General features: G+C 45.6%; 1 protein-coding gene across 5 annotated transcripts in view; it reads left to right on the top strand.

Moving 5' to 3' along the window:
• raf1b (Raf-1 proto-oncogene, serine/threonine kinase b) overlaps positions 1-16,208 on the top strand; it is a 101,461-nt gene that overhangs the window by 46,324 nt on the left and 38,929 nt on the right. For all 5 annotated transcript variants that reach the window (XM_073072132.1, XM_073072131.1, XM_073072136.1 and 2 more), the window contains exons 4-10: positions 1,944-2,046; positions 3,419-3,567; positions 4,350-4,475; positions 4,569-4,722; positions 5,586-5,613; positions 6,936-7,063; positions 13,271-13,388. In XM_073072132.1, coding sequence (XP_072928233.1) covers positions 1,944-2,046; positions 3,419-3,567; positions 4,350-4,475; positions 4,569-4,722; positions 5,586-5,613; positions 6,936-7,063; positions 13,271-13,388 — 806 coding nt within the window. The remainder of the gene's footprint in view (positions 1-1,943; positions 2,047-3,418; positions 3,568-4,349; positions 4,476-4,568; positions 4,723-5,585; positions 5,614-6,935; positions 7,064-13,270; positions 13,389-16,208) is intronic.

Raw genomic sequence — 16,208 nt, 5'->3', positions numbered from 1 at the left:
TTCTATGTTTCTATGTAAGAGGAAGGCAAATTAATTCAGAACAGAGGTAATTTGGTTTTGACTATTATGTTAGTGTTGTCACCAAGGAAATGCAAAAAAATTGAAATATTCTTGTACTTAAAGAGAGGCTGCAATTCAGATCAATGCAAATTAGTTATTTGTATATTCTGATATGATCCTGCCAGAAGATTCTTCCTTTCAGATTCATCTACAGTGCATTAAGTTGTGAAGCAGATGGTGGGATGGTATGGGGTGATAGAAGGACAAGCCCAGGGGAGCAGACCACAGCTAACAGATTTCGAATTTGCTAAGGTGATAAATTTGGGACAGGATAACTCTTGAGCAGTGAACATATAACGGTAACATAGACACGATCCCAGTCCATTAGAATTCAGTTAAAATCAAGACGGTATGAACACTACAGTCAAATCCAAGAAATACGATGATGCACGGACCAATTTCTTGGTAGATTTGACTATCTTATTCTCAAAGTGCATTCTGCAAATTGATACATCATTAAAAACAGTTTTTGAAAAAACACGATTTTACCACAAGTTTTGTGATTTTTTTTTAACCAGAAACCTTTGACAGTAAGTAGTAAGATTGCTGCCTCCTCATTAATAGTGACCTCTCAGAGGTATTGGCAGTGATGAATTCTTTTACGGAGTTAGCAGTGATTAATTTCCTGTACAGTTCCATAGTTTTTCAGATGACCCCCGTGCCGCCTGTGTGTGGGTGGGGGAGGGGTGCGTGCGTGCGTGTTTTAGTAAGCCCCTTGGCTTGGAAAGGATTTGTTTTTAGTGCTGCTGCCTCATTGGTGTGTAAACCTTTAAAACTGAACTTCAGAACTTCTCCTGTAAGTAACGAGAGCATGGACACAAGGTTCCTTTATCCATGTATTCCATTTAAGTGTTTGAAATAAAAATGTATTCAATTCCTGACAAATTAGACATTTGAAGTTTTTTCTCCAGGAGGGGACTGGGTAACCTTACTAGAGATACAGGAACACTGCCAGTTTAAGCTCAATAAATGAAAATCAGTTGCAGTGTTTTGATGGTGAATGATAGGGGAGCATTTATGCTGGAGGCAGTACCTTCATGGCCACCTCGCTGATCTCCCAAAAACTATACAGCTGAGAAACGTCGCCAAGGGTTTCACGTCAATCACATATGAATTGAAGTGTTGCCAGTCCACACAAGGATCGGTCATCTGGTGTTCAGTGTGCGTAGTGATGTCTTCATCGGGAAATCTAACTGCTGAGCTCCATGGGAGTCAAGACAGTTTGGTTTAATATGCGGTTGTCCCATGGTATTGAAGCATTACTGAGCAGCTCCACAGAATGGTGACCCCTTCCGTGAGCCCTAGGTGACAGGCGCTTCCTCGTAAAGAGGCAGGTGGTGGGGTGGCAATACTTCTCTGAGGCACTCCTTTCCGCGAGCCTGCAGTGCCTGTTTGGGCAAGGTGTATCACCACTAACCCTCCCCCCCCCCCCTCCCCCCACCGAAACGGGTCACATGGGAGCAGCAGTGGATGGTCACATGAGCAGCTGGTGCATATCACATGTCCTGGTTATGCGACCACTGACACCAGGCAGACAGTCTCTGAAGAGTATTGATAATTGCTGGAGTCACCTGTCTCATAAAGACACTGCCTAGAAGAAGGCAATGGCAAACCACTTCTGTAGAAAAATTTGCCCAGACCAATCATGGTCACGGAAAGACCCTGATCCCCCATGTCATACAACACAGCATGTGGTGATGATGATGATTGCTAGAAGGAGAGCCATTGGTCTGAGTGGCTGATGATGGTATGTTTTCAGGAAACAGTTTTTGCAGATTTGGGCAGAAGTTGGCTATGCTGCTGTTGCTACTGATTGTGTTAGAGAAGAAAAATAACTTGAAATTTTCCAACACTTCTGTTAATATCTTTTGCACAATCTGTAGCTCAAAGTACCGCATTGATTGGACCACAGATGCAACTTCCTTGATTGGTGAAGAGTTGCTGGTTGAAGTCCTGGATCATCTCCCCTTAACTACTCACAACTTTGTAAGTATTTTGGGTTGATTCTTGATGCCAAATGATAAACGCTTTTTGTAGTGTGACTTGTTACGAATGTGACGCAACTCTGAGGGGCCGAAGGGTACAAAGTCGCCCCCTCCTTTTTGAGAATCGCAAGATCGCTATTAATTCGGGTCTGGGACCCAGGAAATGAGAGAGAGACACGCAGAATACACAGGGTTTGGAATGTGTCCTGGCCTCAGCGAAACGGAACCACTGATAACGGCCATTGTCTCTTGGAGACGGAATTGTGTATTGAGTACTGTACTATTCATTGAAACCCCTCAGGGGACAACCAGAGTGGGCTGGTTGAGGGATTGCATCATCCCAACCTGATTGACATCTGAGACCCCATGAGTAAGGATAAAAGAGGGTCTGGGGAACAGCCCCTTTAGACGCACCAGGAGAAACGCTCGAAATCCCGTGACAGCATTCAATAGCGACAGCTGGTGGGGGGCTCGTGTGCGTCCTCCCTTGCCTGGGTTGGCGGGCTCACCACGGAAGAACGGTTTAGCTAAAGGAGAGGTCACAATTGAATGGCCACGACAAAGAGACACCTGACAGATCAAAATCATAAAAGGGAAATCGGCAAGTTTTTCTCCAAATCTCTCTCTCTCTCTCTCTCCCACCATTGCAACATAGCGGTCCCCAACGGCTGCAGCCTGCATGAACTGAGTGAACTTTATATTTCCATCGGACAATACATTATCCCCTAGACAACGATAGAGCTTATTTCTTATTGATTATTATTATACCCGCACATTTAGATTTAGTATTGACGACGTATATTATCTGTATAGTTGCATTGATATTATTTTTGTGTATTTTTACTAATAAATACTGTTAAAAATAGTATCATCAGACTTCAATGGACCTCTCTATCTTTGCTGGTAAGTGACCCAGTTACGGGGTTTGTAACAGACTATTGCAGGGGTGTCAAACTCATTTTAGGTCACGGGCCGGATTGAGCAAAATGCAGCTTCATGCGGGCCGGATCAGTCGGACGCGTGCGAACGCAGCTTTCGTTGCCTCTGTTTTTTCAGCCTGCTCTCATGTGTCTCAGTCTCTGCTATAACTACAAAGTGTTTCACTTTACAAATTCCGTTTCTTATGAAGAAGACTGCCGAGCAAGACTGCCGAATAAACACTAAAAACCCTGAAAACCTGGTACCTGAATAAACTCAGCATTAGCCATATCATACGCCATAGGCACTTTGATTACTGGGGCCAGCTTTAATAGTAATTAGATATTATCTCGCGGGCCAAAGATAATTCCACCGCGGGCCGGATTTGCCCCACGGGCCTTGAGTTTGACATATATGGACTATTGTAAGCCTTCATCATTTTATCTTATTTAAAGGTTCGGAAAACTTTTTTGAAGTTGGCGTTCTGTGATATCTGTCAGAAGTTCCTATTGAATGGGTTCCGGTGTCAGACGTGTGGTTACAAGTTCCACGAGCATTGCAGCACCAAAATCCCCACCATGTGTATTGACTGGAATAATGTCAGGTACTTCCAAAAATCTTTTGTCATGCGTGTTTAAATGACTGAAGCTTTTGTGTGATCTACATTACTCTTATGATTCTATATGTTGTGCTGATGGTGTGTGGCTTGTGCACAAGTTCTCCAGGCCGGTCAGAAATATGAATATTGTAGATTCTGACTTTTAACTCCTGCCTTCAGAAAATTTGATGGCAGAGCAGGTAACTTGTAATCCATCTGTATTTATTTATCTACTTATTGATTGAGATAAAACGCAGAATAGGCCCTTCTGGCAGTTCGAGGCACGCTGCCCAACAATCTCCCAATTTAATCTGAGCCTAATCACAGGACACTTTACAATGACTAATTAACCTACCAGCCGGTATATCCTTTGGACTGTGGGAGGAAACCAGAGCACTTGGAGGAAAGCCATGCAGCCCCAGGGCAAATGTACAAACTTCGGTGGCAGGAATTGAACCCGGGCCGATCTACTGCAAAGCACTGTGCTTTCTACTCTGCGACTGTGCCGCCCCATATCAGTCTCAGAGGTCTGGGTTTCAGTGACATTGGGTGTCTGCTGAGCTGATTTCAGTTACGGTTGTGTGGGGTTCTGCTAAGCCTGTAATTCGTACACCATAAAGGCTGTAGTTCTTTCACCACCACCACCACCCTATGATGGAAGTTTGTGATGAAAAATATTTAATAATTTCATTATTTTGCAGGTTATTTTTAGTTGCGTGATGAGTATGGTAACTAATACCCTGTATATTATAATTGTCAGCTCATTTCTTCTGTCTATGTTCTGTTAGAGCTTATCAAGCTGGTACACCCTACTCCAGATTATTCTCGTCCTCTAACAGCGATGGAGTTGTACCATCTATTACTCAAATGACCACGCGGCGGGTTCGGGAGTCTCTGTCACGTCTTCCTGAGAGGTGAGTTGGAAGCTTTGAACACACAGGAATTTCCATCATTTCTTGAATAATTTGACCGTTGACACTGTGCTTCCCCCCTCCCCTTGTTTTCAGCTTTCAGTATAGGTATTCCAGTTCTCATGCCTTCAACTGTCCCATGCCTTTCCCATCTACAGAAGGACAGCTCTGCCAGCGACAAAGATCTTCATCCACCCCCAATGTTCACATGTCCAGCACCAACATGCCGATTGATAACAATATTATTGAGGTAAAATGATGCGTTCCTAGGTCCTTAAGACATTTTTAGGGCCACTTCATATTCATTTTACATATAGTGAAAACTGGTTTCTCTATTAGTGACTAGTTAAAATAGGCCATGCTGAATTCTGGATGTTTAATAGGTGATTTTAATATGCTTTGCTGTTAGCATGGCGGGGTGGAGATACATCGCTACCAAAGGAAGTGTAAGGTGCTCCTTCCCTCTGCTAGCCAGCAGGTCACCCTTGGGCAAGGTGTAGCACCTGCTTAGCCTCCTGATCAGAGTCATGTGAAGCCATAGGAGCAGATTGTGCATGGTTGTATGAGCAGCTGGTGCATATACCTGGTTATGCAACCTCTGACTCCAGGCAGACAATCTCTCAAGAGTATTGCTAATGTCTAGGGTCACCCGTCTTGTAAAGACACTGCCCAGAAGAAGGCAATGGCAAGCCACTTCTCTAGAAAAGTTTTCCAAGAACAATCATGGTCATGGAAGGATCATGATCACCTGTTATTTGACATGGCACATAATGAATAAACAAACACTGTTTCAGAATAGTTGATTTAGAAAGATTGGCATTATTTTCTTAACTTGTAATTGAGTTGGAAAAATTGGTTGACTTAGAGGAGCTTTGGTTAGGCTGGCATATTGTAAAATTTAAAACTGCTATAGCCAGATTCGATTTGGTGCATTTAACCCAAAAATGTCGGATTTACTAATTTGACTATCATCTGTGACAGTTTAAAATAGATTAATCTGATTCCTGTTTTGAATGAAAGTATCTTATTTTTAACTTATAACAGTGTATTATTTATTACAATTCATTACTAACTATTAATAGATATTCAGAAATAATATATTTTGTTTTACAGGATGCAATACGAAGTCATACTCCAAGAAGTAAGTTGCTTATTGTTTACTATACATATAGGATATATACATCCTGATTTCCAGCAAGGTCAGGGGACAAAGTGGCTTATGTCAGCTTGTTGCTAGGAGTCATGATATAGACATGAATGGTTTTTTCCATTTCCTCTCCCTGTTGGGCAAGCATCATAAAATATGCTATCATTATTATTTTAAATAATCGTGGTGTTTATTGATGTTTAATTGAAATAACATTCTCGTTTAATATTACATAATTTGTTGCACTTATTTAAGATTGTTCACACATTTTTGTTTTGGTAGGGTCGGTATCAAACTCAAATAGAAGCTCTTCTGTATCTAGTTATCTCCAAACCAATCTACCAAGAAAAGGTTCAAAGGTTCATTTTATTGTCAAAGAATTCATGTACAATACAACTCTGATATTTGTTTTCTCCAGATAGCCACGAAGTGCACTTGGTTAAAGTTACTATTTTCAAGTTGTGCGTAGGAGTCATGGATCTATTTTCTATCTATTATATTTTGCTTTGCGTATTTTTATTACGGGTTATGGTAATTTGTCACGTAGGCTTGGGCGTGGTAGAAGTACTTGAGTATAGTCACGCATTCACCCTTTGTGATGTTAGTTTAGTTAGATAGAAACTTAGTACGGACATGGATTTTTTTTCTGTTGACCACTTATTTCACTTAATATGCTGATTCTCTTATTGCTAATTCCGCTAGTTTTGCTAATATGATTATATAAGATCGTTTGTCTTTGCTGGTTTTTAGTAATAGAATATTGAAGGTACCTTTTTCAACTTGGTTATTAGGAAACGAGTCATACACTGTGGAGTCCCTCACTCAGTCTCTAAGAAGTTTTGATTTGTTTTTCAAGTAACCGCTATATTGTGTATTAGCACGCAATCTCTGTAATTACACTCTTTATTTATCCAGTGAATTTGGAGGCAGATTGTGTATGACCAAGTCTTAAGAATTTAACTGAATGTAAAACAGGCAGCTTGCCAGTGCAGAGAGTTTGAAGCTTTTTTGTGTTTTCCAATTGGGAGACACCCAACTGTTGGAACATTAGATTCAGCGTTATTTGGATCCAAGTAAAGTGAGCCCCACTGCACAATTTACATACCCGTTGAAACTTGCAGATAAGTCTCATATGATGCTCAGTCAACATTTGAGTGGGGGATTTCAAATGCTCAGTCCTCCAGCGTTTTGTGTGTGTTTCGTATGATGCTTGCATGGATCTCCCGGTATTATAGATTGTCAATGCAAATGCCAGGTAACTTAATTAAAGTTTTTCAAAACCAACTGTAATATTAAACTGATTTTCTTTTACCCAGCTCCTTCATCAGCATTGTCGAATAGTCCACCCAGCTTAAGCCCAACGCGGGACTCTAAACAGAAGTCTCCTGTTCAAGCTCACCGAGACAGAAGACCATCAGCAACATCTGAAGGAACAAAGAAGATAGTAAGTACTAGTAAACAGAGGAACCCAGAGAATGACTGTATACTGTCTGAGAATCCACACTACTCTTCTTAAAGTTCCTCAGTGGCTCAGCTTTGATCATTTGTGGTCAGCTGTATATGTACATCACTTGGCAGTATGAAGCATAGAATAGAACTTTGGTTATTAGTTGAACACTTTATCAGATGTTTAAAAAAACATTTTCCTAGTATATCCAATAATCTATCGTTCAATATTTAAAAGTTTATTTACTGGTGTTTCATCAGCAGTCAGTGTACTTATTAACCCTACTTATTATGTAGAGTGAGTGTGTTTTGTACAGTACTGCGCAAAAATCTTAGGCACATTTATATAGCTAGGATGCCCAAGTGATTTTATGTATTGCACTGGACTGCTTCCGCAAAATAAAAACTAGAAGCAGATTTCATAATGTATGTGAGTGATAAACTTGATTCTGATGTGGGTTTCTATTGTAGGAAGGGGGCAGAAAGAGGGGGATCATAGTTGGGGGACAGGGGGGAGGGAGCAGGAAGCACCAGAGAGACACTTGCTGATGATCAGTTAGCTGGTTGTTTGGAATCCAGTTACCTTGCCTGGTGTGTCAGGGATGAGTGTGTCTGCAACCCCCCCCCCCCGTCCCCGCCCCGGCACGCCTTCTCTGCCTCGTGTCCCACCCTCCCCGGCACTCCAACCTCACCATTCCCAACATCCTTTGCCTCCCTCCCGATTTACAAACCTATTCTCTGCTCCCCATTGACAAACACAGCACTGTACAAAAGTCTTAGACACCAGAGATGTATGCATGCCCAAGGCTATTACACAGTGCCGTAGTTAGCATTATTTGTGTTACTTGAAACATTCTTTGATTATTCGTCTGGCAAAAGGAATATTTGGCACTTGTATTTACAATTAAGTTACTGACACAGTTGGGTAGGAAATGGTTTTTAAGCTATTAAAAGCCACAGGGATTTTGTCAATTTAGTGTACTGTTTTAAATCCTTCTCTTGTGGAGGGCTGAAGTGAACACAGGCCAGGGCAAGTGTTCCTCACTCTACCAGAAACTTCTGGAAAACCCAGGCAGATGTTCAGTCTGAGTTCTGTACAAAGGACGAGAGAACATATAGCAAAAACAGTTTTCACACATTGGCAACCTTCTATCTCAGCCTGTGAGTTTGATTCAGAGTGGCTGGTGGAATGGGGTAGGAGAGGAATAGTGGGAGTGGATGTCAGGGGAGGAGGGAGTGAAATCATTAAAGATTATTAAAAATATTAAACTACAGGTGAAGTAATATACCCTTTTGTGCCTTTTCCCATATGATGGTATTGTAGCAATGTACTACATACAGAGCTAGAGACGACACGCAGTCGGTAAGTCGTTTCGAGACTAGTTTATTCAAACTTCGCGGCACTGGCATTTAATCCCTAGCGCCCGCCCTCTCCGGGCGGAAATGACGTCAGAGGTGCATTACCAAAGTCTCTCCCCGCGCGCTGGCTATTTGTGAGCCGGTTCGCCTGCGCAGAAAGTGGGTCGCCACATAACCCCCGCCCCAGAACCGGCGATACACCCCCCAATGTCCACAGTCGGGATCAGCCTCTGTTTGGGAGGTCTGCCTCTGCGCCGCGGTGCCTGAACCTCGACCGGCTGCGCCAAGTCCACATGGGCTGGTTTGAGTCGGTCCACCGTGAAAACCTCCTCTTTCCCCCCAATGTCCAGAACGTACGTGGACCCGTTGTTGTTGATCACCTTGAACAGCCCCTCATACGGCCGCTGTAGCGGTGCCCGGTGTCCGCCCCTTCGTACAAACACGAACTTACAGTTCTGCAGGTCTTTGGGTACATGGGTCGGGGTCCGTCTGTGCTGTGAAGTCAGTACGGGGGCCAGGTTGCCGAGCCTTTCGCGTAGTCTGTCCAGGACTGCTGTGGGTTCTTCCTCTTGCCCCCTTGGGGCTGGTATGAACTCTCCTGGGACGGCCAGGGGTGCGCCGTACACCAACTTGGCCGATGAGGTGTGCAAATCCTCTTTGGGCGCTGTGCGAATTCCAAGCAGGACCCAGGGAAGCTCATCCACCCAGTTAGGTCCTCTCAGGCAGGCCATGAGAGCCGACTTCAAGTGACGGTGGAAACGCTGCACTAGTCCGTTCGACTGTGGGTGGTAGGCAGTTGTGTGGTGTAGCTGTGTCCCCAACAGGTTGGCCACAGCCGACCACAGGCTGGAGGTGAACTGGACGCCTCTGTCGGAGGTAATGTGGGCCGGTACCCCGAAGCGTGCTACCCAGGTTGCGATCAGTGCTCGGGCATAGGAATCGGCAGGTATGTTGGTGAGCGGGACGGATTCTGGCCACCTCGTGAACCAGTCTACCATAGTTAGGAGGTACCGCGCTCCTCGGGACACTGGTAGGGGGCCCACAATATCCACATGAATGTGGTCAAACCTCCGGTGGGTGGGTTCGAACTGCTGTGGCGGGGCTTTAGTGTGCCGCTGCACCTTGGCTGTTTGGCACTGCGCGCACATTCTGGCCCATTCACTGACCTGCTTGCGAAGTCCGTGCCACGCGAACGTGCTGGAGACCAGCCGGACGGTTGTCCTGATAGATGGGTGTGCCAAACCGTGTATGGAGTCGAAAACTCGCCGCCTCCAGGCTGCCGGGACGATGGGGCGAGGTTGGCTGGTAGCCACGTCGCACAGGAGGGTCCTCTCACCTGGGCCTACGAGAAAGTCTTGCAGCTGCAAACCCGAGACTGTGGTCCTGTAGCTGGGCATCTCATCGTCTGCCTGCTGCGCCTCCACCAGTGCTGCATTGTCCACCCCAGGGACAGGGCCTGGACAGCTGGTCTGGAGAGTGCATCCGCCAGGACGTTGTCCTTTCCCGAGACATGCTGGATGTCTGTCGTGTACTCAGAGATGTCGCTGCTGGCGAGCTGACCAGGGATCAGACACCTTCGTGAACGCGAAGGTCAATGGTTTGTGGTCCGTGAACGCGGTGTACAGCCTGCCTTGTAAGAAGTACCTGAAATGCCGGATTGCCAGATACAGTGCCAACAGCTCCCGGTCGAAAGCACTGTACTTGAGTTCGGGTGGTCGTAGGTGCTTGCTGAAGAATGCCAGGGGTTGCCAGCGCCCCTCAATGAGCTGCTCCAGCACCCCACCGACTGCTGTGTCGGATGCGTCCACTGTGAGGGCGGTCGGAAAGTCCGTTTTGTGGTGCACCAGCATCGCGGCATCTGCCAAGGCTTCCTTGGCTTTAACGAAAGCGGCCGCGGCCTCCTCGTCCCAAGTAATGTCCTTGCCTTTACCCGACATCAGGGTGTACAAAGGGCGTATGATACGGGCGGCTGAGGGGAGGAAACGATGGTAGAAGTTCACCATACCAACGAATTCCTGCAGGCCTTTGACTGTGTTGGGCCGGGCAAAGTAGCGGATCGCATCTACCTTGGCGGGCAGAGGTGTTGCCCCGTCTTTGGTAATCCTGTGGCCCAGGAAGTCGATGGTGTCGAGACCGAACTGGCATTTGGCCGGGTTGATCGTGAGGCCGAAATCACTCAGGCGGGAGTAGAGCTGGCGGAGGTGGGACAGATGCTCCTGACGACAACTGCTGGCTATAAGGATGTGGTCCAAATAGATGAACGCAAAGTCCAGGTCGCGTCCCACCGCTTCCATTAGCCGCTGGAACGTCTGTGCCGCATTCTTCAGGCTGAACAGCATTCAGAGGAACTCGAACAGGCCGAACGGGGTGATGAGAGCAGTTTTGGGGATGTCTTCCGGGTGCACCGGGATTTGATGGTATCCCTGGATGAGGTCTACTTTGGAAAATATTCTTGCCCCGTGCAGGTTTGCTGCAAAGTCCTGTATGTGCGGCACGGGGTAGCGGTCTGGAGTGGTAGCCTCGTTCAGTCTGCGGTAGTCGCCGCATGGTCTCCAACCCCCGGCTGCTTTGGGCACCATGTGCAGTGGGGAGGCCCATGGGCTGTCGGACCTACGTACGATCCCCAATTCCTCCATCATCTTGAACTCCTCCTTCGCCAGGCGGAGCTTTTCCGGGGGGAGCCTTCGTGCGCGGGCGTGGAGGGGTGGTCCCTGGGTCGGGATGTGGTGCTGTACCCTGTGTCTGGGCATGGCTGCCATGAACTGCGGTGCCAGAATCGATGGAAAGTCCACCAGGATTCTGGTGAATTCGTTGTCCGACAGCGTGATGGAGTCCAGGTGTGGGGCCGACAACTTGGCTTCACCCAGGGAGAACGTCTGGAAAGTCTCGGCATGTACCTGTCTTTTCCCTTGCAAGTCGACCAGCAGGCTGTGAGCTGGCAAGAAGTCTGCCCCCAGGAGCGGTTGGGCCACCGCGGCCAGTGTGAAGTCCCACGTGAACCAGCTGGTGCAGAACTGCAGCTGCACTGTGCGGGTGCCATAGGTCCGTATCGTGCTGCCGTTTGCGGCCACCAGGGTGGGTCCTGGCTTCCTGTTGCGGGTGTCGTACCCCGTCGGGGGCAAGACGCTGATTTCCGCTCTGGTGTCGACCAAGAAGCGGCGTCCCGACTGTTTGTCCCAGATGTACAAGAGGCTGTCCTGGTGGCCTGCCGCCATAGTCATTAGCGGCAGCTGGCCCTGGCCCTGGCCCTTGCAGGGCAGGTGACAACGGTGGGCTTCTGTGCCCCACCGCTGGTGGTAGAAACACCACTGTTCACTGACCTCCTCACTCCTGCCTCTGTGTTGTGTGCGCCCCCCCACCGGGCCTGGTTTGGTCTGCTGTTGGGCGCGTGGCCTGGTAATCTGACCGACGGACACCACGCTCTCCCTCTTGGCTTTCCACAGCACGTCTGCCCGGGCTGCCACCTTCCGGGGGTCGCTGAAATCTGCGTCGGCCAGCAGCAGATGTATGTCCTCGGGCAGTTGCTCTAGGAACGCTTGCTCGAACATGAGGCAGGGCTTGTGTCGGTCAGCCAGGGCCAGCATCTCGTTCATTAATGCTGACGGCAGCCTGTCTCCCAAACCGTCCAGGTGAAGCAGGTGGGTACCCCGCTCACGCCTTGAGAGGCCAAAGGTCCCAATGAGCAGCGCTCTGAATGCTTCATATTTGCCGCCTTCCGAGGGCGACTGTATGAAATCCGCAACCTGGGTGGCCGTCTCCTGGTCAAGGGCGCTCACCACGTGGTAGTAACGCGTGGAATCAGAAGATATGTGCCGAATCTGGAACTGGGCTTCTGCTTGGCTAAACCACACGCGTGGTCGCAGCGTCCAGAAAGTCGGCAGTTTCAGCAAAACTGCGTGAACAGATGAAGAGTTGGTCATCTTTGGTCCAAATCCCTTTTGGACCGTCGGGGTCACCAATGTAGCGATGTACTACATACAGAGCTAGAGACGACACGCAGTCGGTAAGTCGTTTCGAGACTAGTTTATTCAAACTTCGCGGCGCTGGCATTTAATCCCTAGCGCCCGCCCTCTCCGGGCGGAAATGACATCAGAGGTGCATTACCAAAGTCTCTCCTCGCGCACTGGCTATTTGTGAGCCGGTTCCCCTGCGCAGAAAGTGGGTCGCCACAGTGTCTCATCCTGAAGATTAATTTATTAAGCAGAAGAAGCTATTCTTTTATTGATTGCAATACAATGCCTAATAGGCTCTTCCAGTCCTTCGAGCCGTGCTGCCTGCAGCCCCCAATTTAACCCCAGTCTAATCACGGGACAATTCACAATGAAGAATTAACCTACCAATGGGTGCATCTTCGGAGGAAACCGGAGCTCCCGGGGAAAACCCACACGCTCACGGGGAGAACAAACAAATCCCTTACAGTCAGTGCTGGGAATTGAACCTGGCTCGCTGGTACCAGAAAGTGTTGTGCTGTCCGCTACCCTACTGTTCTCATACTCGCTTTCGCCCTTGCCCAGCGGTGGACTTGGTGGTTACCAGAAGTGAAAATCCAAGCTGCTTTTCTTTCCGTTAATTCAGAGAACGTTGAACTCACTTCAGCTCTCTCACTCCGGTCAAGATCAGTTGAATGAGCAGATTGGAATGTGGATCTGGATGTGACGAAGGTGTGACCTCTTCCAGCACTTCAGGAAGTATTGAGGTTTAAAAGTAATCTGAAAAATGTGATACTCTTAAGGCCTATCTGTCAGACAGATGTGAACGTTGACTGACCAACATTCTAAAATGAGTATTTTTCACATCTCAAACCGTAATTTATAGAATTGGTTTGAACGTGCATTCTTTGTTACAGCGACCTCGAGTTCAACGGGATTCCAGTTACTACTGGGAAATAAAAGGCGAGGAAGTTGTATTATTGAAGAGAATAGGCTCTGGATCATTTGGGACTGTATTTAAAGGAAAATGGCACGGTAAGAAGCTGGTTATCTTCCTATATTCCAATTGTCATTTAATTGTAGTGTAATTTCTTTCTTTGGTCTTTGATTATGCTGTCTGCTTCACTGAGGCATCATCCTGCCTTGTGTTTAATTATTGGATCTGCAAATGAATCTTTAAACTATTGTTTATATGATAACTGTTACTGTTTAGAACAATTACTACCCCTCAACCATTAGGTTCTTGATCCAAAGGGGATAGCTTCACTCGCCCCATCATTGAAATGCTCCCACAACCTATGCACGCACTTTCAAGGAGTCTTCATCCCACGCTCTTGCTATTTATTGCTTATTTATTTATGTATTATTATTTCTTTATTTTTGTATTTGCACAGTTTGTTGTCTTTTGCACTGTTGTTGAATGCCCAAGTTGTGTGGTCTTCCTTTGATTCTGTTATGGTTGTTATTCTATAGATTTATTGAGTATGCCCACAAGAAGATAATCTCCAGGGTTGTATGTGGTGACATATATGTACTTTGATCATAAATTTACTTTGAACTTTGATGTATCTCAAGAAGTAAACTGTACTGACCTGAGGTTTGGGCTTTCTTTGTTCTGTGCAGAATTCATTCAATCCTTTTGTTTCATTGTATTTCGTGTCTATTGTGTGAAGGATGTTTGTTTTAGGAAACAACACCGTACCTAATTTAGCCACATCTAGTCAGATGAAACCTAGCCACGTGCAGAACACAATTTGCTTTTGTCTCCATTCCAAGCTTGTAAAAATTCACCATAAAGCCTTTGTTCCATTGGCCAGCCTCTGAGTTGTGAGGGGCTTCCATAGGGCAAACAGGATGGACATGGAGGTTGATAAGTAGGCAGTGTAGTAGATATTAGTTAATTGGTGGAAGGTCCGAGTTTTCTTCGAGCAAATCCAAGTGCAATGGGATTGTGAAACTCACTAAGAGATGGGGAATGCAGACTCTTGTCGCATTTAAAAGGTATGTGATGAACTCCCGAAGAGCTGCAATCTACAGGGACGCAGATCACGAGCGGAGGGGTAAGTAGCGCAGTTTCTCACCGTACGGATGTGGCCGACTGAATGGTTTCCTCGTGTGCTGTGAATTTCCATGTTTCTCTGGGTTTGGATTTTTGTAAAGCTCAGCCGTGAAATGTGAGCTCTTTGGTAGGGCTGGAATTATTGTCCTTTTAGTACTGCTGTTGTCTCCTTGCCTTCAACCTTTCTTCAGAAAGAAAGGAAGAAAATTGGAGGGTGTGGACTATTGTGGAATTTAACTATAGCATCTAATTTCGGATGGTGATAGTGAGATCTGGAATAATTTGTCTCTCACCGCTCACCGAGGGGAGGAAATGATGGAAGCATTGTAGAAAAATATTAATTTGAAAGGAATTAAACAGATTTCCTCATTTTCAGAACTGAATTGATTTAAATGGGAATATTAGATTTCAAGTTTCATTTAAATATTAGCCCAGAGCAAGTAGGCTCTAGTTGAAGCCATGTTTAACTCTTCATGTGTCTGAGATTTAAATACCAGTTGTTAGGTAATGATCTCGGTTGGAATATCGTCACACGCATAATTCTACTGCGTCCTGTGGCATTTGCGTTCCCTGTTGGCTTTTAAAATTGGAAATCTGAAGCTACCAAATTAAAATTTAAATCAATATTTTGGCATTTATAGAGGTGTTACAAAGCCAGTATTTAACATTCTGCTCAATTCCCTTCTGAAAATGTAATAAATAAACAGATGCCTGCATTGACTGTTCATGCAGAGCCCTGCTTGTGGTTGACTGGAGAGAATATGGCTTGGAATTGCAGCACTGACCACATGAGGGGGCGTTGCAGATTGTGGGTGAATTGGCCTGCCACCTGACTGCTTATTCATACCGCCGATGATAACGGATGGTTTGTTTGGTCTGATTAGCTGAGAAAGTTTGCAAAATCTGCTGTATTGGAAATAGAGCAGTTTTGATTTGCACACAGCTTTACTTAAACGTGAAAATTGAAAACGCGCTCCCAGCTGGACAAAGGATTGAAATGTGCATCAGCTCCTCATTCCGGCATTTCAGCTTTACAGCTCATTGGTGCCTTGGGACAACTTAGCAGTATTTCATTCTTCAGTAATATTTGAGTAATATTGTAAATATATTGTTGATTAAGCATTCTCATAATTCATTACTCGTTATATCGAAAAGTAGATGTGTTGTCCCCGGCTCCGTGTTTTTCTTTTGATTAGCTTTGGAGTTACAAAACATAATGGTGGCATTGAGTAAGTTTTAAAACAAACACAAGATGAAGCATCCATTGAAGCACAGCAAAATGTTCAAGTTTATTAAAAAAAAGCGCAGCATGATTTCTTCACGAGCAGACAAATGATCAAGTTTTTAAAAAAACACAGCATTTTGTCTCTTTGGAAGATGGACAGAGAAAATAGAGTTTTTTAAAAAAGGCAGAAAATGGACGAAATTCATGGTTTAATAAACCGTGAGCGCCGGCTCTTAATTACCGTAATTAAAATAATTATAAATAATTATTACTATTATGAATGTCATTTCCACAGGAGTTAACTTTTCTCCAGTACAAGTTCCTAGATGAATATCTGCAAACTTCATTTCAGTATCTTTGAAATACCGTTCAAACTCATTTGGTGGAATGACTGAAACAGCTGAGTCAGTGTCCAATTCCATTTTAATTAATTTGCTGTTCACTTCTGGTGTACATTGTATTGATCATCTCTTGTTAGTTTTCACACAGTAAATCTCAAGACTACACAGTCCCATGTCACTCATCAGATTTTTCGTCAACAGCATGCAGATTAGTGTTCTGTTTTTTAAAC

This window comes from Hemitrygon akajei, chromosome 19, assembly GCF_048418815.1.
Source record: "Hemitrygon akajei chromosome 19, sHemAka1.3, whole genome shotgun sequence".
In the NCBI taxonomy this organism is placed as follows: domain Eukaryota; kingdom Metazoa; phylum Chordata; class Chondrichthyes; order Myliobatiformes; family Dasyatidae; genus Hemitrygon; species Hemitrygon akajei.
Note: the sequence above shows the minus strand (reverse complement) of the source record. Positions and strands in the feature narration are given on the sequence as shown.